Source organism: Mobula birostris, chromosome 14 (genome assembly GCF_030028105.1).
Source record: "Mobula birostris isolate sMobBir1 chromosome 14, sMobBir1.hap1, whole genome shotgun sequence".
Lineage (NCBI taxonomy): Eukaryota > Metazoa > Chordata > Chondrichthyes > Myliobatiformes > Myliobatidae > Mobula > Mobula birostris.
The window spans coordinates 98,552,280-98,575,535 of NC_092383.1; the positions used below are offsets into that span (position 1 = coordinate 98,552,280).

The 23,256-nt window shown below is 51.4% G+C and overlaps 1 protein-coding gene across 1 annotated transcript in view; it reads left to right on the top strand.

Annotated features, from left to right (window-relative positions):
- Positions 1–1,034: 1,034 nt before the first annotated feature.
- LOC140209584 (uncharacterized) overlaps positions 1,035–23,256 on the top strand; it is a 53,565-nt gene continuing 31,343 nt past the window's right edge. The window contains exon 1 of the mRNA XM_072277857.1: positions 1,035–1,209. Within this exon, the coding sequence (XP_072133958.1) occupies positions 1,149–1,209 (61 nt within the window). The 5' untranslated portion in view covers positions 1,035–1,148. The remainder of the gene's footprint in view (positions 1,210–23,256) is intronic.

Genomic DNA, 23,256 nt, shown 5'->3' on the forward strand with positions numbered 1-23,256 from the left:
TGAAGTTGTCCTATTTGGCCCCCTGACTCCATCAAAGTGATTTCCAGCAGTCTTGGTAACATGTCCACCCTTGTCAAACCCCAATTCAAATCCCTTGGTGTGATATTTGATTCCACCCTTAAGTTTGACAAGCAAGTTAATGTAGTAGTAAAAGCCAGTTTTTTCCAGCTTTGTACTATTGCCAAAATCAAGCAGTTTCTCTCTTTCAAAGATCTCGAGAAAGTCATCCATGCCCTTATATCCTCCCGCTTGGACTACTCCAACCCCCTGTGTACTGGGATTAGTCAGTCATCCCTGTCCCGTCTGCAACTGGTCCAGAATGCTGCAGCCAGGCTCCTGACAGGTGCCCGGAAGAGGGACCACATTACTTCTATCCTGGCCTCTCTCCACTGACTACCAGTACGGTTCAGAATTGATTTTAAGATTCTTCTGTTTGTTTATAAAGCCCTAAATGGGCTGGCTCCCCCTTATATCACAGACCTTCTAACCCCTTATTCTACTTCCAGATCCCACAGGTCGGCTGACCTGGGGCTCCTGGCTGTCCCATGATCTAAATTTAAGCTCCGGGGTACCGCACCTTTGCTACTGTAGTCCCTAGACTGTGGAACAGCATTCCCCTCCCTATCAGGTCTGCCCCCTCCATCGACTCTTTTAAATCCAGGCTCAAAACTTACCTTTATTCACTAGTGCTTGAATCTTCCTGATGTGGCTAATTTTTGGCTTGTGCCTCGGCCCTTGTGTTGTTTCTTCTGTGCCGATAAGCTGTTTGCCTTGTTGGTTATGTCTGTGTTTCCTGTATCTGTGATTTTAGCTATCTGCTCTGATCTGTACAGCACTTTGGTCAATGAGGGTTGTTTTTAAATGTGCTATATAAGTAAACTTGACTTGACTTGAGAATAGAGCCAGCTTCTTCAGTCTCTCCTCATAACTGAGATTTCTAACAAAGGGTTAAACAATGTCAGTGTTATTTGCAGACTGGGCTGTGTCACGTATCAGATATTGCAGCTTTCCTTCCTGTAACTGATATTGGTTGAGATTGGCTGAACTGCTTTCAGTTTGCTTTCTGCTTTCAATTTCTCTTGACTGGGATCCAAACGGACTCAAACTTTGATACCATCGGGTAGTCAAAGCTTGAATAAATAGTGAAGATGTCGAACTTACTTTGGTTCCTGTTCGGTATGCTGTTTAACCAACTCTTCAGCTTTGTGGGTAAGATTATATTGTGATGATCACCTTTTGTTGAGACGTGTGTGAGACTCATCCAAGGTTTCGGTGTGTGCAGGAGGATTCCAGGGTAGTGGAGTCAATTCCCGAGCCTCACCCTAAATCAGTACACTGACCTTAAGTCTTTTCTGTCTCTCACCGCCTGACCTGAATGCTCCTCCATTCTCTGACAGACATCTCTACACCTGTTAACCAGAAGTGTTCTGAGCCGCACCCTCTTCCTGCCACCATTTGACAAAGAGTTTCACTGATACCTCACCCTGAGAGAAGCAATGACCTGACACCAGCTCCCCACTCCACAGCCGCCCTGGGTATTCAGAGCCTACAGCTCTTCAATGATTATTCAATTTAGCAATATATTGTCAGCATAGTCAAGGCCAGCCTGTGTTGTCCATCCGTCATCAGCCTGGAGATGGTGCAGTGTGAGCTGCCTCTTACAGGCTTTATCCCAGGGCTGAAATGGCTACAGTTTTAATGTGCTTGGAAGTAGGTACAGAGGAGTTGTCAGGGGTACGCTTTTTTGCAAGACTGGTGGGTGCGTGGAATGGGCTGACGGCCACAAGTGGTGGAGCCGGATACGATATTGTCTGTTATGACGCTCCTGGTGGCACGGAGGTTAGAAAAATTAGAGGGCGATGGGTAACCCGAGGTAATTTCCGAAGTAACTACACGTTCGGCACAGCATTGTGGGCTGAAGGGCCTGTACTGTGGTGTAGCTTTGCTATGTTCTGTGTTTAAACCGCTGCGTCCTGGTGAAGGTGCTCCCATACAGCAGTTGCACTGAAGGTTGCAGGATTTAGACCCGCTCGTGGAGAACGTCCGGTGACGTATTTCACAGAAAGGATGCTGAAGGATATGGGGCGTAGTCTGCCTTTGGAGCTGTCCCACTGTCCAAATCTTTTTGTCTTACAGCGTGGGAGAGGTGCTGGTTTGTGAGTCTGGGTGACTTACGACAAGGCATTTTGCAGATGGTTCACAATATAGCAAATGTGCACCAGTGATGGAGCGAGGGGTTGCTTAGGGTGACAGAGGGAGAGAGTGGTTAGAGAGATGTTGAGGGGGTGTTTAGGGTGACAGAGGGAGAGAGTGTTCAGAGAGATGTCGAGGGGGTGTTTAGGGTGACAGACGGAGAGAGTGGTTAGAGAGATGTTGAGGGGGTGTTTAGGGTGACAGAGGGAGAGAGTGGTTAGAGAGATGTCGAGGGGGTGTTTAGGGTGACAGAGGTAGAGAGTGGTTAGAGAGATGTCGAGGGGGTGTTTAGGGTGAGAGAGGGAGAGAGTGGTTAGAGAGATGTCGAGGGGGTGTTTAGGGTGAGAGAGGGAGAGAGTGGTTAGGGAGATGTTGAGGTGGTGTTACGGTGACAGAGGGAGAGAGTGGTTAGAGAGATGTCGAGGGGGTGTTTAGGGTGACAGAGGGAGAGAGTGGTTAGAGAGATGTTGAGGGGGTGTTTAGGGTGACAGAGGAAGAGAGTGGTTAGAGGGATGTTGAGGGGGTATTTAGGGTGACAGAGGGAAGGATGGTTAGAGAGATGTCGAGGGGGTGTTTAGGGTGACAGAGGGAGAGAGTGGTTAGAGAGATGTTCAGGGGGTGTTTAGGGTGACAGAGGGAGAGAGTGGTTGGAGAGATGTCGAGGGGGTGTTTAGGGTGACAGAGGGAGAGAGTGGTTAGAGAGATGTCGAGGGGGTGTTTAGGGTGACAGAGGGAGAGAGTGGTTAGAGAGATGTCGAGGGGGTGTTTAGGGTGACAGAGGGAGAGAGTGGTTAGAGAGATGATGAGGGGGTGTTTAGGGTGACAGAGGGAGAGAGTGGTTAGTGAGATGTCGAGGATGTGTTTAGGGTGACAGATGGAGAGAGTGGTTAGAGAGATGTTCAGGGGGTGTTTAGGGTGACAGAGGGAGAGGGTGGTTAGAGAGATGTTCAGGGGGTGTTTAGGGTGACAGAGGGAGAGAGTGGTTTGAGAGATGTTGAGGGGGTGTTTAGGGTTACAGAGAGAGAGTGGTTAGAGAGATGTTGAGGGGGTGTTTAGGGTGACAGAGGAAGAGAGTGGTTAGAGGGATGTTGAGGGGGTATTTAGGGTGACAGAGGGGAAGGATGGTTAGAGAGATGTCGAGGGGTGTTTAGGGTGACAGAGGGAGAGAGTGGTTAGAGAGATGTTCAGGGGGGTGTTTAGGGTGACAGAGCGTGTAGAAGTGTGGAGCGATGGTCGGCTGGTGGTTAGAGGCTGTCGAGGGAGAGTGTTTAGCGGTGACGAGGGAGAGTAGGAGAGTGGTTAGAGAGATGTCGAGGGGGTGTATAGGGTGAGAGAGGGAGAGAGTGGTTAGGGAGATGTTGAGGGGGTGTTTAGGGTGACAGAGGGAGAGAGTGGTCAGAGAGATGTTGAGGGGGTGTTTAGGGTTACAGAGGGAGAGAGTGGTTAGAGAGATGTTGAGGGGGTGTTTAGGGTGACAGAGGGAGAGAGTGATCAGAGAGATGTTGAGGGGGTGTTTAGGGTTACAGAGGGAGAGAGTGGTTAGAGAGATGTTGAGGGGGTTTTTAGGGTGACAGAGGGAGAGAGTGGTTAGAGAGATGTTGAGGGGGTGTTTAGGGTGACAGAGAGAGAGAGTGGTTAGAGAGATGTTGAGGGGGTGTCACAGTGACAGAGGGAGAGAGTGGTTAGAGAGATGTTGAGGGGGTGTTTAGGGTGACAGAGGGAGAGAGTGGTTAGAGAGATGTTGAGGGGGTGTTTAGGGTGACAGAGGGAGAGAGTGGTCAGAGAGATGTTGAGGGGGTGTTTAGAGTTACAGAGGGAGAGAGTGGTTAGAGAGATGTTGAGGGGGTGTTTAGGGTGACAGAGGGAGAGAGTGGTCAGAGAGATGTTGAGGGGGTGTTTAGGGTGACAGAGGGAGAGAGTGGTTAGAGAGATGTTGAGGGGGTGTTTAGGGTGACAGAGGGAGAGAGTGGTTAGAGAGATGTTGAGGGGGTGTTTAGGGTTGCAGAGGGAGAGAGTGGTTAGAGGGATGTTGAGGGGGTGTTTAGGGTGACAGAGGGAGAGAGTTGTTAGAGAGATGTCGAGGGGGTGTTTAGGGTGACAGAGGGAGAGAGTGGTTAGAGAGATGTTCAGGGTGTGTTTAGGGTTACTGAGGGAGAGAGTGGTTAGAGAGATGTCGAGAGGGTGTTTAGGGTGACAGAGGGAGAGAGTGGTTAGATTGATGTTGAGGAGGTGTTTAGGGTGACAGAGGGAGAGAGTGGTTAGAGAGATGTTGAGGGGGTGTTTAGGGTGACAGAGGGAGAGAGTGATCAGAGAGATGTTGAGGGGGTGTTTAGGGTTACAGAGGGAGAGAGTGGTTAGAGAGATGTTGAGGGGGTGTTTAGGGTGACAGAGAGAGAGAGTGGTTAGAGAGATGTTGAGGGGGTGTCACAGTGATAGAGGGAGAGAGTGGTTAGAGAGATGTTGAGGGGGTGTTTAGGGTTACAGAGGGAGAGAGTGGTTAGAGAGATGTTGAGGGGGTGTTTAGGGTGACAGAGGGAGAGAGTGGTCAGAGAGATGTTGAAGGGGTGTTTAGGGTGACAGAGGGAGAGAGTGGTTAGAGAGATGTCGAGGGGGTGTTTAGGGTGACAGAGGGAGAGAGTGGTTAGAGAGATGTCGAGGGGGTGTTTAGGGTGACAGAGGGAGAGAGTGGTTAGAGAGATGTCGAGGGGGTGTTTAGGGTGAGAGTTGGAGAGAGTGGTTAGAGAGATGTTGAGGGGGTGTTTAGGGTGACAGAGGGAGAGAGTGGTTAGAGAGATGTTGAGGGGGTGTTTAGGGTGACAGAGGGAGAGAGTGGTTAGAGAGATATCGAGGGGGTGTTTAGGGTGACAGACGGAGAGAGTGGTTAGAGAGATGTTGAGGGGGTGTTTAGGATTACAGAGGGAGAGAGTGGTTAGAGAGATGTTGAGGGGGTGTTTAGGGTGACAGAGGGAGAGAGTTGTTAGAGAGATGTCGAGGGGGTGTTTAGGGTGACAGAGGGAGAGAGTGGTTAGAGAGATGTCGAGGGGGTGTTTAGGGTGACAGAGGGAGAGAGTGGTTAGAGAGATGTCGAGGAGGTGTTTAGGGTTACAGAGGGAGAGAGTGGTTAGAGAGATGTCGAGGGAGTGTTTAGCGTGACAGAGGGAGAGAATGGTTAGGAGAGATGTTGAGGGGGTGTTACGGTGACAGAGGGAGAGAGTGGTTAGAGAGATGTTGAGGGGGTGTTTAGGGTGACAGAGGGAGAGAGTGGTTAGAGAGATGTTGAGCGGGTTTTTAGGGTGACAGAGGGAGAGAGTGGTTAGAGAGATGTTGAGGAGTAGTTTAGGGTGACAGAGAGAGAGAGTGGTTAGAGAGATGTTGAGGGGGTGTCACAGTGACAGAGGCAGAGAGTGGTTAGAGAGATGTTGAGGGCTGTCACGGTGACAGAGGGAGACAGTGGTTAGAGAGATGTCGAGGGGGTGTTTAGGGTGACAGAGGGAGAGAGTGGTTAGAGAGATGTTCAGGGGGTGTTTAGGGTGACAGAGGGAGAGGGTGGTTAGAGAGATGTTCAGGGGGTGTTTAGGGTGACAGAGGGAGAGAGTGGTTAGAGAGATGTTCGGGGGTCTTTAGTTTGACAGAGGGAGAGAGTGGTTAGAGAGAAGTTCAGAGGGTGTTTAGGGTGACAGAGGGAGAGAGTGGTTAGAGAGATGTTGAGGGGGTGTTTAGGGTGACAGAGAGTGAGTGGTTAGAGAGATGTCGAGGGGGTGTTTAGGGTTGCAGAGGGAGAGAGTGGTTAGAGAGATGTTGAGGGGGTGTTTAGAGTGACAGAGGGAGAGGGTTGTTAGAGAGATTTCGAGGGGGTGTTTAGGGTGACAGAGGGAGAGAGTGGTTAGAGAGATGGTGAGGGGGTGTTTAGGGTGACAGAGGGAGAGAGTGGTTAGAGAGATGTTGAGGGGGTGTTTAGGGTGACAGAGGGAGAGAGTGGTTAGAGAGATGTTCAGGGTGTGTTTCGGGTTACAGAGGGAGAGAGTGGTTAGCGAGATGTTGAGGGGGTGTTTAGGGTGACAGAGAGAGAGAGTGGTTAGAGAGATGTTGAGGGGGTGTTTAGGGTTGCAGAGGGAGAGAGTGGTTAGAGAGATGTTGAGGGGGTGTTTAGGGTGACAGAGGGAGAGGGTTGTTAGAGAGATGTCGAGGGGGTGTTTAGGGTGACAGAGGGAGAGAGTGGTTAGAGAGATGGTGAGGGGGTGTTTAGGGTGACAGAGGGAGAGAGTGGTTAGAGAGATGTTGAGAGGGTGTTTAGGGTGACAGAGGGAGAGAGTGGTTAGAGAGATGTTCAGGGTGTGTTTCGGGTTACAGAGGGAGAGAGTGGTTAGAGAGATGTCGAGGTGGTGTTTAGGGAGACAGAGGGAGAGAGTGGTTACAGAGATGTCGAGGAGGTGTTTAGGGTTGCAGAGAGAGAGAGTGGCTAGAGAGATGTCGAGGGAGTGTTTAGGGTGACAGAGGGAGAGAGTGGTTAGAGAGATGTTGAGGGGGTGTTACGGTGACAGAGGGAGAGAGTGGTTAGAGAGATGTCGAGGGGGTGTTTAGGGTGACAGAGTGAGAGAGTGGTTAGAGAGATGTTCAGGGGGTGTTTAGGGTGACAGAGGGAGAGAGTGGTTAGAGAGATGTCGAGGGGGTGTTTAGGGTGACAGAGGGAGAGAATGGTTAGAGAGATGTTGAGGGGGTGTTACGGTGACAGAGGGAGAGAGTGGTTAGAGAGATGTTGAGGGGGTTTTTAGGGTGACAGAGGGAGAGAGTGGTTAGAGAGATGTTGAGCGGGTTTTTAGGGTGACAGAGGGAGAGAGTGGTTAGAGAGATGTTGAGGAGTAGTTTAGGGTGACAGAGAGAGAGAGTGGTTAGAGAGATGTTGAGGGGGTGTCACAGTGACAGAGGGAGAGAGTGGTTAGAGAGATGTTGAGGGCTGTCACAGTGACAGAGGGAGAGAGTGGTTAGAGAGATGTCGAGGGGGTGTTTAGGGTGACAGAGGGAGAGAGTGGTTAGAGAGATGTTTAGGGGGTGTTTAGGGTGACAGAGGGAGAGGGTGGTTATTGAGATGTTCAGGGGGTGTTTAGGGTGACAGAGGGAGAGAGTGGTTAGAGAGAAGTTCAGAGGGTGTTTAGGGTGACAGAGGGAGAGAGTGGTTAGAGAGATGTTGAGGGGGTCTTTAGGGTGACAGAGAGAGAGAGTGGTTAGAGAGATGTTGAGGGGGTGTTTAGGGTGACAGAGGGAGAGAGTGGTTAGAGAGATGTTGAGGGGGTGTTTAGGGTGACAGAGGGAGAGGGTTGTTAGAGAGATGTCGAGGGGGTGTTTAGGGTGACAGAGGGAGAGAGTGGTTAGAGAGATGTTGAGGGGTGTTTAGGGTGACAGAGGGAGAGAGTGGTTAGAGAGATGTTCAGGGTGTGTTTCGGCTTACAGAGGGAGAGAGTGGTTAGAGGGATGTCGAGGGGGTGTTTTGGGAGACAGAGGGAGAGAGTGGTTTGAGAGATGTCGAGGGGGTGTTTAGGGTGACAGAGGGAGAGAGTGGTTAGAGAGATGTTCAGGGGGTGTTTAGGGTGACAGAGGGAGAGAGTGGTTGGAGAGATGTCGAGGGGGTGTTTAGGGTGACAGAGGGAGAGAGTGGTTAGAGAGATGTCGAGGAGGCGTTTAGGGTGACAGAGGGAAAGAGTGGTTAGAGGGATGTCGAGGGGGTGTTTAGGGTGACAGAGGGAGAGAGTGGTTAGAGAGATGTCGAGGGGGTGTTTAGGGTGAGAGACGGAGAGAGTGGTTAGAGATATGTCGAGGGGGTGTATAGGGTGAGAGAGGGAGAGAGTGGTTAGGGAGATGTTGAGGGGGTGTTTAGGGTGACAGAGGGAGAGAGTGGTCAGAGAGATGTTGAGGGGGTGTTTAGGGTTACAGAGGGAGAGAGTGGTTAGAGAGATGTTGAGGGGGTGTTTAGGGTGACAGAGGGAGAGAGTGATCAGAGAGATGTTGAGGGGGTGTTTAGGGTTACAGAGGGAGAGAGTGGTTAGAGAGATGTTGAGGGGGTTTTTAGGGTGACAGAGGGAGAGAGTGGTTAGAGAGATGTTGAGGGGGTGTTTAGGGTGACAGAGAGAGAGAGTGGTTAGAGAGATGTTGAGGGGGTGTCACAGTGACAGAGGGAGAGAGTGGTTAGAGAGATGTTGAGGGGGTGTTTAGGGTGACAGAGGGAGAGAGTGGTTAGAGAGATGTTGAGGGGGTGTTTAGGGTGACAGAGGGAGAGAGTGGTCAGAGAGATGTTGAGGGGGTGTTTAGAGTTACAGAGGGAGAGAGTGGTTAGAGAGATGTTGAGGGGGTGTTTAGGGTGACAGAGGGAGAGAGTGGTCAGAGAGATGTTGAGGGGGTGTTTAGGGTGACAGAGGGAGAGAGTGGTTAGAGAGATGTTGAGGGGGTGTTTAGGGTGACAGAGGGAGAGAGTGGTTAGAGAGATGTTGAGGGGGTGTTTAGGGTTGCAGAGGGAGAGAGTGGTTAGAGGGATGTTGAGGGGGTGTTTAGGGTGACAGAGGGAGAGAGTTGTTAGAGAGATGTCGAGGGGGTGTTTAGGGTGACAGAGGGAGAGAGTGGTTAGAGAGATGTTCAGGGTGTGTTTAGGGTTACTGAGGGAGAGAGTGGTTAGAGAGATGTCGAGAGGGTGTTTAGGGTGACAGAGGGAGAGAGTGGTTAGATTGATGTTGAGGAGGTGTTTAGGGTGACAGAGGGAGAGAGTGGTTAGAGAGATGTTGAGGGGGTGTTTAGGGTGACAGAGGGAGAGAGTGATCAGAGAGATGTTGAGGGGGTGTTTAGGGTTACAGAGGGAGAGAGTGGTTAGAGAGATGTTGAGGGGGTGTTTAGGGTGACAGAGGGAGAGAGTGGTTAGAGAGATGTTGAGGGGGTGTTTAGGGTGACAGAGAGAGAGAGTGGTTAGAGAGATGTTGAGGGGGTGTCACAGTGATAGAGGGAGAGAGTGGTTAGAGAGATGTTGAGGGGGTGTTTAGGGTTACAGAGGGAGAGAGTGGTTAGAGAGATGTTGAGGGGGTGTTTAGGGTGACAGAGGGAGAGAGTGGTCAAAGAGATGTTGAAGGGGTGTTTAGGGTGACAGAGGGAGAGAGTGGTTAGAGAGATGTCGAGGGGGTGTTTAGGGTGACAGAGGGAGAGAGTGGTTAGAGAGATGTCGAGGGGGTGTTTAGGGTGACAGAGGGAGAGAGTGGTTAGAGAGATGTCGAGGGGGTGTTTAGGGTGAGAGTTGGAGAGAGTGGTTAGAGAGATGTTGAGGGGGTGTTTAGGGTGACAGAGGGAGAGAGTGGTTAGAGAGATGTTGAGGGGGTGTTTAGGGTGACAGAGGGAGAGAGTGGTTAGAGAGATATCGAGGGGGTGTTTAGGGTGACAGACGGAGAGAGTGGTTAGAGAGATGTTGAGGGGGTGTTTAGGATTACAGAGGGAGAGAGTGGTTAGAGAGATGTTGAGGGGGTGTTTAGGGTGACAGAGGGAGAGAGTTGTTAGAGAGATGTCGAGGGGGTGTTTAGGGTGACAGAGGGAGAGAGTGGTTAGAGAGATGTCGAGGGGGTGTTTAGGGTGACAGAGGGAGAGAGTGGTTAGAGAGATGTCGAGGAGGTGTTTAGGGTTACAGAGGGAGAGAGTGGTTAGAGAGATGTCGAGGGAGTGTTTAGCGTGACAGAGGGAGAGAATGGTTAGGAGAGATGTTGAGGGGGTGTTACGGTGACAGAGGGAGAGAGTGGTTAGAGAGATGTTGAGGGGGTGTTTAGGGTGACAGAGGGAGAGAGTGGTTAGAGAGATGTTGAGCGGGTTTTTAGGGTGACAGAGGGAGAGAGTGGTTAGAGAGATGTTGAGGAGTAGTTTAGGGTGACAGAGAGAGAGAGTGGTTAGAGAGATGTTGAGGGGGTGTCACAGTGACAGAGGCAGAGAGTGGTTAGAGAGATGTTGAGGGCTGTCACGGTGACAGAGGGAGACAGTGGTTAGAGAGATGTCGAGGGGGTGTTTAGGGTGACAGAGGGAGAGAGTGGTTAGAGAGATGTTCAGGGGGTGTTTAGGGTGACAGAGGGAGAGGGTGGTTAGAGAGATGTTCAGGGGGTGTTTAGGGTGACAGAGGGAGAGAGTGGTTAGAGAGATGTTCGGGGGTCTTTAGTTTGACAGAGGGAGAGAGTGGTTAGAGAGAAGTTCAGAGGGTGTTTAGGGTGACAGAGGGAGAGAGTGGTTAGAGAGATGTTGAGGGGGTGTTTAGGGTGACAGAGAGTGAGTGGTTAGAGAGATGTCGAGGGGGTGTTTAGGGTTGCAGAGGGAGAGAGTGGTTAGAGAGATGTTGAGGGGGTGTTTAGAGTGACAGAGGGAGAGGGTTGTTAGAGAGATTTCGAGGGGGTGTTTAGGGTGACAGAGGGAGAGAGTGGTTAGAGAGATGGTGAGGGGGTGTTTAGGGTGACAGAGGGAGAGAGTGGTTAGAGAGATGTTGAGGGGGTGTTTAGGGTGACAGAGGGAGAGAGTGGTTAGAGAGATGTTCAGGGTGTGTTTCGGGTTACAGAGGGAGAGAGTGGTTAGCGAGATGTTGAGGGGGTGTTTAGGGTGACAGAGAGAGAGAGTGGTTAGAGAGATGTTGAGGGGGTGTTTAGGGTTGCAGAGGGAGAGAGTGGTTAGAGAGATGTTGAGGGGGTGTTTAGGGTGACAGAGGGAGAGGGTTGTTAGAGAGATGTCGAGGGGGTGTTTAGGGTGACAGAGGGAGAGAGTGGTTAGAGAGATGGTGAGGGGGTGTTTAGGGTGACAGAGGGAGAGAGTGGTTAGAGAGATGTTGAGAGGGTGTTTAGGGTGACAGAGGGAGAGAGTGGTTAGAGAGATGTTCAGGGTGTGTTTCGGGTTACAGAGGGAGAGAGTGGTTAGAGAGATGTCGAGGTGGTGTTTAGGGAGACAGAGGGAGAGAGTGGTTACAGAGATGTCGAGGAGGTGTTTAGGGTTGCAGAGAGAGAGAGTGGTTAGAGAGATGTCGAGGGAGTGTTTAGGGTGACAGAGGGAGAGAGTGGTTAGAGAGATGTTGAGGGGGTGTTACGGTGACAGAGGGAGAGAGTGGTTAGAGAGATGTCGAGGGGGTGTTTAGGGTGACAGAGTGAGAGAGTGGTTAGAGAGATGTTCAGGGGGTGTTTAGGGTGACAGAGGGAGAGAGTGGTTAGAGAGATGTCGAGGGGGTGTTTAGGGTGACAGAGGGAGAGAATGGTTAGAGAGATGTTGAGGGGGTGTTACGGTGACAGAGGGAGAGAGTGGTTAGAGAGATGTTGAGGGAGTTTTTAGGGTGACAGAGGGAGAGAGTGGTTAGAGAGATGTTGAGCGGGTTTTTAGGGTGACAGAGGGAGAGAGTGGTTAGAGAGATGTTGAGGAGTAGTTTAGGGTGACAGAGAGAGAGAGTGGTTAGAGAGATGTTGAGGGGGTGTCACAGTGACAGAGGGAGAGAGTGGTTAGAGAGATGTTGAGGGCTGTCACAGTGACAGAGGGAGAGAGTGGTTAGAGAGATGTCGAGGGGGTGTTTAGGGTGACAGAGGGAGAGAGTGGTTAGAGAGATGTTTAGGGGGTGTTTAGGGTGACAGAGGGAGAGGGTGGTTATTGAGATGTTCAGGGGGTGTTTAGGGTGACAGAGGGAGAGAGTGGTTAGAGAGATGTTCAGGGGGTGTTTAGGGTGACAGAGGGAGAGAGTGGTTAGAGAGAAGTTCAGAGGGTGTTTAGGGTGACAGAGGGAGAGAGTGGTTAGAGAGATGTTGAGGGGGTCTTTAGGGTGACAGAGAGAGAGAGTGGTTAGAGAGATGTTGAGGGGGTGTTTAGGGTGACAGAGGGAGAGAGTGGTTAGAGAGATGTTGAGGGGGTGTTTAGGGTGACAGAGGGAGAGGGTTGTTAGAGAGATGTCGAGGGGGTGTTTAGGGTGACAGAGGGAGAGAGTGGTTAGAGAGATGTTGAGGGGTGTTTAGGGTGACAGAGGGAGAGAGTGGTTAGAGAGATGTTCAGGGTGTGTTTCGGCTTACAGAGGGAGAGAGTGGTTAGAGGGATGTCGAGGGGGTGTTTTGGGAGACAGAGGGAGAGAGTGGTTTGAGAGATGTCGAGGAGGTGTTTAGGGTTACAGAGGGAGAGAGTGGTTAGAGAGATGTCGAGGGAGTGTTTAGGGTGACAGAGGGAGAGAGTGGTTAGAGAGATGTTGAGGGGGTGTTATGGTGACAGAGGGAGAGAGTGGTTAGAGAGATGTCGAGGGGGTGTTTAGGGTGACAGAGTGAGAGAGTGGTTAGAGAGATGTTCAGGGGGTGTTTAGGGTGACAGAGGGAGAGAGTGGTTAGAGAGATGTCGAGGGAGTGTTTAGGGTGACAGAGGGAGAGAGTGGTTAGAGAGATGTTGAGCGGGTTTTTAGGGTGACAGAGGGAGAGAGTGGTTAGAGAGATGTTGAGGGGGTGTTTAGGGTGACAGAGAGAGAGTGGTCAGAGAGATGTTGAGGGGGTGTTTAGGGTGAGAGACGGAGAGAGTGGTTAGAGATATGTCGAGGGGGTGTATAGGGTGAGAGAGGGAGAGAGTGGTTAGGGAGATGTTGAGGGGGTGTTTAGGGTGACAGAGGGAGAGAGTGGTCAGAGAGATGTTGAGGGGGTGTTTAGGGTTACAGAGGGAGAGAGTGGTTAGAGAGATGTTGAGGGGGTGTTTAGGGTGACAGAGGGAGAGAGTGATCAGAGAGATGTTGAGGGGGTGTTTAGGGTTACAGAGGGAGAGAGTGGTTAGAGAGATGTTGAGGGGGTTTTTAGGGTGACAGAGGGAGAGAGTGGTTAGAGAGATGTTGAGGGGGTGTTTAGGGTGACAGAGAGAGAGAGTGGTTAGAGAGATGTTGAGGGGGTGTCACAGTGACAGAGGGAGAGAGTGGTTAGAGAGATGTTGAGGGGGTGTTTAGGGTGACAGAGGGAGAGAGTGGTTAGAGAGATGTTGAGGGGGTGTTTAGGGTGACAGAGGGAGAGAGTGGTCAGAGAGATGTTGAGGGGGTGTTTAGAGTTACAGAGGGAGAGAGTGGTTAGAGAGATGTTGAGGGGGTGTTTAGGGTGACAGAGGGAGAGAGTGGTCAGAGAGATGTTGAGGGGGTGTTTAGGGTGACAGAGGGAGAGAGTGGTTAGAGAGATGTTGAGGGGGTGTTTAGGGTGACAGAGGGAGAGAGTGGTTAGAGAGATGTTGAGGGGGTGTTTAGGGTTGCAGAGGGAGAGAGTGGTTAGAGGGATGTTGAGGGGGTGTTTAGGGTGACAGAGGGAGAGAGTTGTTAGAGAGATGTCGAGGGGGTGTTTAGGGTGACAGAGGGAGAGAGTGGTTAGAGAGATGTTCAGGGTGTGTTTAGGGTTACTGAGGGAGAGAGTGGTTAGAGAGATGTCGAGAGGGTGTTTAGGGTGACAGAGGGAGAGAGTGGTTAGATTGATGTTGAGGAGGTGTTTAGGGTGACAGAGGGAGAGAGTGGTTAGAGAGATGTTGAGGGGGTGTTTAGGGTGACAGAGGGAGAGAGTGATCAGAGAGATGTTGAGGGGGTGTTTAGGGTTACAGAGGGAGAGAGTGGTTAGAGAGATGTTGAGGGGGTGTTTAGGGTGACAGAGAGAGAGAGTGGTTAGAGAGATGTTGAGGGGGTGTCACAGTGATAGAGGGAGAGAGTGGTTAGAGAGATGTTGAGGGGGTGTTTAGGGTTACAGAGGGAGAGAGTGGTTAGAGAGATGTTGAGGGGGTGTTTAGGGTGACAGAGGGAGAGAGTGGTCAGAGAGATGTTGAAGGGGTGTTTAGGGTGACAGAGGGAGAGAGTGGTTAGAGAGATGTCGAGGGGGTGTTTAGGGTGACAGAGGGAGAGAGTGGTTAGAGAGATGTCGAGGGGGTGTTTAGGGTGACAGAGGGAGAGAGTGGTTAGAGAGATGTCGAGGGGGTGTTTAGGGTGAGAGTTGGAGAGAGTGGTTAGAGAGATGTTGAGGGGGTGTTTAGGGTGACAGAGGGAGAGAGTGGTTAGAGAGATGTTGAGGGGGTGTTTAGGGTGACAGAGGGAGAGAGTGGTTAGAGAGATATCGAGGGGGTGTTTAGGGTGACAGACGGAGAGAGTGGTTAGAGAGATGTTGAGGGGGTGTTTAGGATTACAGAGGGAGAGAGTGGTTAGAGAGATGTTGAGGGGGTGTTTAGGGTGACAGAGGGAGAGAGTTGTTAGAGAGATGTCGAGGGGGTGTTTAGGGTGACAGAGGGAGAGAGTGGTTAGAGAGATGTCGAGGGGGTGTTTAGGGTGACAGAGGGAGAGAGTGGTTAGAGAGATGTCGAGGAGGTGTTTAGGGTTACAGAGGGAGAGAGTGGTTAGAGAGATGTCGAGGGAGTGTTTAGCGTGACAGAGGGAGAGAATGGTTAGGAGAGATGTTGAGGGGGTGTTACGGTGACAGAGGGAGAGAGTGGTTAGAGAGATGTTGAGGGGGTGTTTAGGGTGACAGAGGGAGAGAGTGGTTAGAGAGATGTTGAGCGGGTTTTTAGGGTGACAGAGGGAGAGAGTGGTTAGAGAGATGTTGAGGAGTAGTTTAGGGTGACAGAGAGAGAGAGTGGTTAGAGAGATGTTGAGGGGGTGTCACAGTGACAGAGGCAGAGAGTGGTTAGAGAGATGTTGAGGGCTGTCACGGTGACAGAGGGAGACAGTGGTTAGAGAGATGTCGAGGGGGTGTTTAGGGTGACAGAGGGAGAGAGTGGTTAGAGAGATGTTCAGGGGGTGTTTAGGGTGACAGAGGGAGAGGGTGGTTAGAGAGATGTTCAGGGGGTGTTTAGGGTGACAGAGGGAGAGAGTGGTTAGAGAGATGTTCGGGGGTCTTTAGTTTGACAGAGGGAGAGAGTGGTTAGAGAGAAGTTCAGAGGGTGTTTAGGGTGACAGAGGGAGAGAGTGGTTAGAGAGATGTTGAGGGGGTGTTTAGGGTGACAGAGAGTGAGTGGTTAGAGAGATGTCGAGGGGGTGTTTAGGGTTGCAGAGGGAGAGAGTGGTTAGAGAGATGTTGAGGGGGTGTTTAGAGTGACAGAGGGAGAGGGTTGTTAGAGAGATTTCGAGGGGGTGTTTAGGGTGACAGAGGGAGAGAGTGGTTAGAGAGATGGTGAGGGGGTGTTTAGGGTGACAGAGGGAGAGAGTGGTTAGAGAGATGTTGAGGGGGTGTTTAGGGTGACAGAGGGAGAGAGTGGTTAGAGAGATGTTCAGGGTGTGTTTCGGGTTACAGAGGGAGAGAGTGGTTAGCGAGATGTTGAGGGGGTGTTTAGGGTGACAGAGAGAGAGAGTGGTTAGAGAGATGTTGAGGGGGTGTTTAGGGTTGCAGAGGGAGAGAGTGGTTAGAGAGATGTTGAGGGGGTGTTTAGGGTGACAGAGGGAGAGGGTTGTTAGAGAGATGTCGAGGGGGTGTTTAGGGTGACAGAGGGAGAGAGTGGTTAGAGAGATGGTGAGGGGGTGTTTAGGGTGACAGAGGGAGAGAGTGGTTAGAGAGATGTTGAGAGGGTGTTTAGGGTGACAGAGGGAGAGAGTGGTTAGAGAGATGTTCAGGGTGTGTTTCGGGTTACAGAGGGAGAGAGTGGTTAGAGAGATGTCGAGGTGGTGTTTAGGGAGACAGAGGGAGAGAGTGGTTACAGAGATGTCGAGGAGGTGTTTAGGGTTGCAGAGAGAGAGAGTGGTTAGAGAGATGTCGAGGGAGTGTTTAGGGTGACAGAGGGAGAGAGTGGTTAGAGAGATGTTGAGGGGGTGTTACGGTGACAGAGGGAGAGAGTGGTTAGAGAGATGTCGAGGGGGTGTTTAGGGTGACAGAGTGAGAGAGTGGTTAGAGAGATGTTCAGGGGGTGTTTAGGGTGACAGAGGGAGAGAGTGGTTAGAGAGATGTCGAGGGGGTGTTTAGGGTGACAGAGGGAGAGAATGGTTAGAGAGATGTTGAGGGGGTGTTACGGTGACAGAGGGAGAGAGTGGTTAGAGAGATGTTGAGGGGGTTTTTAGGGTGACAGAGGGAGAGAGTGGTTAGAGAGATGTTGAGCGGGTTTTTAGGGTGACAGAGGGAGAGAGTGGTTAGAGAGATGTTGAGGAGTAGTTTAGGGTGACAGAGAGAGAGAGTGGTTAGAGAGATGTTGAGGGGGTGTCACAGACAGAGGAGAGAGAGTGGTTAGAGAGATGTTGAGGGGGTGTCACAGTGACAGAGGGAGAGAGTGGTTAGAGAGATGTTGAGGGCTGTTCACAGTGACAGAGGGAGAGAGTGGTTAGAGAGATGTCGAGGGGGTGTTTAGGGTGACAGAGGGAGAGAGTGGTTAGAGAGATGTTTAGGGGGTGTTTAGGGTGACAGAGGGAGAGGAGTGGTTATAGAGATGTTCAGGGGGTGTTTAGGGTGACAGAGGGAGAGAGTGGTTAGAGAGAAGTTCAGAGGGTGTTTAGGGTGACAGAGGGAGAGAGTGGTTAGAGAGATGTTGAGGGGGTCTTTAGGGTGACAGAGAGAGAGAGTGGTTAGAGAGATGTTGAGGGGGTGTTTAGGGTGACAGAGGGAGAGAGTGGTTAGAGAGATGTTGAGGGGGTGTTTAGGGTGACAGAGGGAGAGGGTTGTTAGAGAGATGTCGAGGGGGTGTTTAGGGTGACAGAGGGAGAGAGTGGTTAGAGAGATGTTGAGGGGTGTTTAGGGTGACAGAGGGAGAGAGTGGTTAGAGAGATGTTCAGGGTGTGTTTCGGCTTACAGAGGGAGAGAGTGGTTAGAGGGATGTCGAGGGGGTGTTTTGGGAGACAGAGGGAGAGAGTGGTTTGAGAGATGTCGAGGGGGTGTTTAGGGTGACAGAGGGAGAGAGTGGTTAGAGAGATGTTCAGGGGGTGTTTAGGGTGACAGAGGGAGAGAGTGGTTGGAGAGATGTCGAGGGGGTGTTTAGGGTGACAGAGGGAGAGAGTGGTTAGAGAGATGTCGAGGAGGCGTTTAGGGTGACAGAGGGAAAGAGTGGTTAGAGGGATGTCGAGGGGGTGTTTAGGGTGACAGAGGGAGAGAGTGGTTAGAGAGATGTCGAGGGGGTGTTTAGGGTGAGAGACGGAGAGAGTGGTTAGAGATATGTCGAGGGGGTGTATAGGGTGAGAGAGGGAGAGAGTGGTTAGGGAGATGTTGAGGGGGTGTTTAGGGTGACAGAGGGAGAGAGTGGTCAGAGAGATGTTGAGGGGGTGTTTAGGGTTACAGAGGGAGAGAGTGGTTAGAGAGATGTTGAGGGGGTGTTTAGGGTGACAGAGGGAGAGAGTGATCAGAGAGATGTTGAGGGGGTGTTTAGGGTTACAGAGGGAGAGAGTGGTTAGAGAGATGTTGAGGGGGTTTTTAGGGTGACAGAGGGAGAGAGTGGTTAGAGAGATGTTGAGGGGGTGTTTAGGGTGACAGAGAGAGAGAGTGGTTAGAGAGATGTTGAGGGGGTGTCACAGTGACAGAGGGAGAGAGTGGTTAGAGAGATGTTGAGGGGGTGTTTAGGGTGACAGAGGGAGAGAGTGGTTAGAGAGATGTTGAGGGGGTGTTTAGGGTGACAGAGGGAGAGAGTGGTCAGAGAGATGTTGAGGGGGTGTTTAGAGTTACAGAGGGAGAGAGTGGTTAGAGAGATGTTGAGGGGGTGTTTAGGGTGACAGAGGGAGAGAGTGGTCAGAGAGATGTTGAGGGGGTGTTTAGGGTGACAGAGGGAGAGAGTGGTTAGAGAGATGTTGAGGGGGTGTTTAGGGTGACAGAGGGAGAGAGTGGTTAGAGAGATGTTGAGGGGGTGTTTAGGGTTGCAGAGGGAGAGAGTGGTTAGAGGGATGTTGAGGGGGTGTTTAGGGTGACAGAGGGAGAGAGTTGTTAGAGAGATGTCGAGGGGGTGTTTAGGGTGACAGAGGGAGAGAGTGGTTAGAGAGATGTTCAGGGTGTGTTTAGGGTTACTGAGGGAGAGAGTGGTTAGAGAGATGTCGAGAGGGTGTTTAGGGTGACAGAGGGAGAGAGTGGTTAGATTGATGTTGAGGAGGTGTTTAGGGTGACAGAGGGAGAGAGTGGTTAGAGAGATGTTGAGGGGGTGTTTAGGGTGACAGAGGGAGAGAGTGATCAGAGAGATGTTGAGGGGGTGTTTAGGGTTACAGAGGGAGAGAGTGGTTAGAGAGATGTTGAGGGGGTGTTTAGGGTGACAGAGGGAGAGAGTGGTTAGAGAGATGTTGAGGGGGTGTTTAGGGTGACAGAGAGAGAGAGTGGTTAGAGAGATGTTGAGGGGGTGTCACAGTGATAGAGGGAGAGAGTGGTTAGAGAGATGTTGAGGGGGTGTTTAGGGTTACAGAGGGAGAGAGTGGTTAGAGAGATGTTGAGGGGGTGTTTAGGGTGACAGAGGGAGAGAGTGGTCAGAGAGATGTTGAAGGGGTGTTTAGGGTGACAGAGGGAGAGAGTGGTTAGAGAGATGTCGAGGGGGTGTTTAGGGTGACAGAGGGAGAGAGTGGTTAGAGAGATGTCGAGGGGGTGTTTAGGGTGACAGAGGGAGAGAGTGGTTAGAGAGATGTCGAGGGGGTGTTTAGGGTGAGAGTTGGAGAGAGTGGTTAGAGAGATGTTGAGGGGGTGTTTAGGGTGACAGAGGGAGAGAGTGGTTAGAGAGATGTTGAGGGGGTGTTTAGGGTGACAGAGCGAGAGAGTGGTTAGAGAGATATCGAGGGGGTGTTTAGGGTGACAGACGGAGAGAGTGGTTAGAGAGATGTTGAGGGGGTGTTTCGGATTACAGAGGGAGAGAGTGGTTAGAGAGATGTTGAGGGGGTGTTTAGGGTGACAGAGGGAGAGAGTTGTTAGAGAGATGTCGAGGGGGTGTTTAGGGTGACAGAGGGAGAGAGTGGTTAGAGAGATGTCGAGGGGGTGTTTAGGGTGACAGAGGGAGAGAGTGGTTAGAGAGATGTCGAGGAGGTGTTTAGGGTTACAGAGGGAGAGAGTGGTTAGAGAGATGTCGAGGGAGTGTTTAGCGTGACAGAGGGAGAGAATGGTTAGGAGAGATGTTGAGGGGGTGTTACGGTGACAGAGGGAGAGAGTGGTTAGAGAGATGTTGAGGGGGTGTTTAGGGTGACAGAGGGAGAGAGTGGTTAGAGAGATGTTGAGCGGGTTTTTAGGGTGACAGAGGGAGAGAGTGGTTAGAGAGATGTTGAGGAGTAGTTTAGGGTGACAGAGAGAGAGAGTGGTTAGAGAGATGTTGAGGGGGTGTCACAGTGACAGAGGCAGAGAGTGGTTAGAGAGATGTTGAGGGCTGTCACGGTGACAGAGGGAGACAGTGGTTAGAGAGATGTCGAGGGGGTGTTTAGGGTGACAGAGGGAGAGAGTGGTTAGAGAGATGTTCAGGGGGTGTTTAGGGTGACAGAGGGAGAGGGTGGTTAGAGAGATGTTCAGGGGGTGTTTAGGGTGACAGAGGGAGAGAGTGGTTAGAGAGATGTTCGGGGGTCTTTAGTTTGACAGAGGGAGAGAGTGGTTAGAGAGAAGTTCAGAGGGTGTTTAGGGTGACAGAGGGAGAGAGTGGTTAGAGAGATGTTGAGGGGGTGTTTAGGGTGACAGAGAGTGAGTGGTTAGAGAGATGTCGAGGGGGTGTTTAGGGTTGCAGAGGGAGAGAGTGGTTAGAGAGATGTTGAGGGGGTGTTTAGAGTGACAGAGGGAGAGGGTTGTTAGAGAGATTTCGAGGGGGTGTTTAGGGTGACAGAGGGAGAGAGTGGTTAGAGAGATGGTGAGGGGGTGTTTAGGGTGACAGAGGGAGAGAGTGGTTAGAGAGATGTTGAGGGGGTGTTTAGGGTGACAGAGGGAGAGAGTGGTTAGAGAGATGTTCAGGGTGTGTTTCGGGTTACAGAGGGAGAGAGTGGTTAGCGAGATGTTGAGGGGGTGTTTAGGGTGACAGAGAGAGAGAGTGGTTAGAGAGATGTTGAGGGGGTGTTTAGGGTTGCAGAGGGAGAGAGTGGTTAGAGAGATGTTGAGGGGGTGTTTAGGGTGACAGAGGGAGAGGGTTGTTAGAGAGATGTCGAGGGGGTGTTTAGGGTGACAGAGGGAGAGAGTGGTTAGAGAGATGGTGAGGGGGTGTTTAGGGTGACAGAGGGAGAGAGTGGTTAGAGAGATGTTGAGAGGGTGTTTAGGGTGACAGAGGGAGAGAGTGGTTAGAGAGATGTTCAGGGTGTGTTTCGGGTTACAGAGGGAGAGAGTGGTTAGAGAGATGTCGAGGTGGTGTTTAGGGAGACAGAGGGAGAGAGTGGTTACAGAGATGTCGAGGAGGTGTTTAGGGTTGCAGAGAGAGAGAGTGGTTAGAGAGATGTCGAGGGAGTGTTTAGGGTGACAGAGGGAGAGAGTGGTTAGAGAGATGTTGAGGGGGTGTTACGGTGACAGAGGGAGAGAGTGGTTAGAGAGATGTCGAGGGGGTGTTTAGGGTGACAGAGTGAGAGAGTGGTTAGAGAGATGTTCAGGGGGTGTTTAGGGTGACAGAGGGAGAGAGTGGTTAGAGAGATGTCGAGGGGGTGTTTAGGGTGACAGAGGGAGAGAATGGTTAGAGAGATGTTGAGGGGGTGTTACGGTGACAGAGGGAGAGAGTGGTTAGAGAGATGTTGAGGGAGTTTTTAGGGTGACAGAGGGAGAGAGTGGTTAGAGAGATGTTGAGCGGGTTTTTAGGGTGACAGAGGGAGAGAGTGGTTAGAGAGATGTTGAGGAGTAGTTTAGGGTGACAGAGAGAGAGAGTGGTTAGAGAGATGTTGAGGGGGTGTCACAGTGACAGAGGGAGAGAGTGGTTAGAGAGATGTTGAGGGCTGTCACAGTGACAGAGGGAGAGAGTGGTTAGAGAGATGTCGAGGGGGTGTTTAGGGTGACAGAGGGAGAGAGTGGTTAGAGAGATGTTTAGGGGGTGTTTAGGGTGACAGAGGGAGAGGGTGGTTATTGAGATGTTCAGGGGGTGTTTAGGGTGACAGAGGGAGAGAGTGGTTAGAGAGATGTTCAGGGGGTGTTTAGGGTGACAGAGGGAGAGAGTGGTTAGAGAGAAGTTCAGAGGGTGTTTAGGGTGACAGAGGGAGAGAGTGGTTAGAGAGATGTTGAGGGGGTCTTTAGGGTGACAGAGAGAGAGAGTGGTTAGAGAGATGTTGAGGGGGTGTTTAGGGTGACAGAGGGAGAGAGTGGTTAGAGAGATGTTGAGGGGGTGTTTAGGGTGACAGAGGGAGAGGGTTGTTAGAGAGATGTCGAGGGGGTGTTTAGGGTGACAGAGGGAGAGAGTGGTTAGAGAGATGTTGAGGGGTGTTTAGGGTGACAGAGGGAGAGAGTGGTTAGAGAGATGTTCAGGGTGTGTTTCGGCTTACAGAGGGAGAGAGTGGTTAGAGGGATGTCGAGGGGGTGTTTTGGGAGACAGAGGGAGAGAGTGGTTTGAGAGATGTCGAGGAGGTGTTTAGGGTTACAGAGGGAGAGAGTGGTTAGAGAGATGTCGAGGGAGTGTTTAGGGTGACAGAGGGAGAGAGTGGTTAGAGAGATGTTGAGGGGGTGTTTAGGGTGACAGAGGGAGAGGGTTGTTAGAGAGATGTCGAGGGGGTGTTTAGGGTGACAGAGGGAGAGAGTGGTTAGAGAGATGGTGAGGGGGTGTTTAGGGTGACAGAGGGAGAGAGTGGTTAGAGAGATGTTGAGAGGGTGTTTAGGGTGACAGAGGGAGAGAGTGGTTAGAGAGATGTTCAGGGTGTGTTTCGGGTTACAGAGGGAGAGAGTGGTTAGAGAGATGTCGAGGTGGTGTTTAGGGAGACAGAGGGAGAGAGTGGTTACAGAGATGTCGAGGAGGTGTTTAGGGTTGCAGAGAGAGAGAGTGGTTAGAGAGATGTCGAGGGAGTGTTTAGGGTGACAGAGGGAGAGAGTGGTTAGAGAGATGTTGAGGGGGTGTTACGGTGACAGAGGGAGAGAGTGGTTAGAGAGATGTCGAGGGGGTGTTTAGGGTGACAGAGTGAGAGAGTGGTTAGAGAGATGTTCAGGGGGTGTTTAGGGTGACAGAGGGAGAGAGTGGTTAGAGAGATGTCGAGGGGGTGTTTAGGGTGACAGAGGGAGAGAATGGTTAGAGAGATGTTGAGGGGGTGTTACGGTGACAGAGGGAGAGAGTGGTTAGAGAGATGTTGAGGGAGTTTTTAGGGTGACAGAGGGAGAGAGTGGTTAGAGAGATGTTGAGCGGGTTTTTAGGGTGACAGAGGGAGAGAGTGGTTAGAGAGATGTTGAGGAGTAGTTTAGGGTGACAGAGAGAGAGAGTGGTTAGAGAGATGTTGAGGGGGTGTCACAGTGACAGAGGGAGAGAGTGGTTAGAGAGATGTTGAGGGCTGTCACAGTGACAGAGGGAGAGAGTGGTTAGAGAGATGTCGAGGGGGTGTTTAGGGTGACAGAGGGAGAGAGTGGTTAGAGAGATGTTTAGGGGGTGTTTAGGGTGACAGAGGGAGAGGGTGGTTATTGAGATGTTCAGGGGGTGTTTAGGGTGACAGAGGGAGAGAGTGGTTAGAGAGATGTTCAGGGGGTGTTTAGGGTGACAGAGGGAGAGAGTGGTTAGAGAGAAGTTCAGAGGGTGTTTAGGGTGACAGAGGGAGAGAGTGGTTAGAGAGATGTTGAGGGGGTCTTTAGGGTGACAGAGAGAGAGAGTGGTTAGAGAGATGTTGAGGGGGTGTTTAGGGTGACAGAGGGAGAGAGTGGTTAGAGAGATGTTGAGGGGGTGTTTAGGGTGACAGAGGGAGAGGGTTGTTAGAGAGATGTCGAGGGGGTGTTTAGGGTGACAGAGGGAGAGAGTGGTTAGAGAGATGTTGAGGGGTGTTTAGGGTGACAGAGGGAGAGAGTGGTTAGAGAGATGTTCAGGGTGTGTTTCGGCTTACAGAGGGAGAGAGTGGTTAGAGGGATGTCGAGGGGGTGTTTTGGGAGACAGAGGGAGAGAGTGGTTTGAGAGATGTCGAGGAGGTGTTTAGGGTTACAGAGGGAGAGAGTGGTTAGAGAGATGTCGAGGGAGTGTTTAGGGTGACAGAGGGAGAGAGTGGTTAGAGAGATGTTGAGGGGGTGTTATGGTGACAGAGGGAGAGAGTGGTTAGAG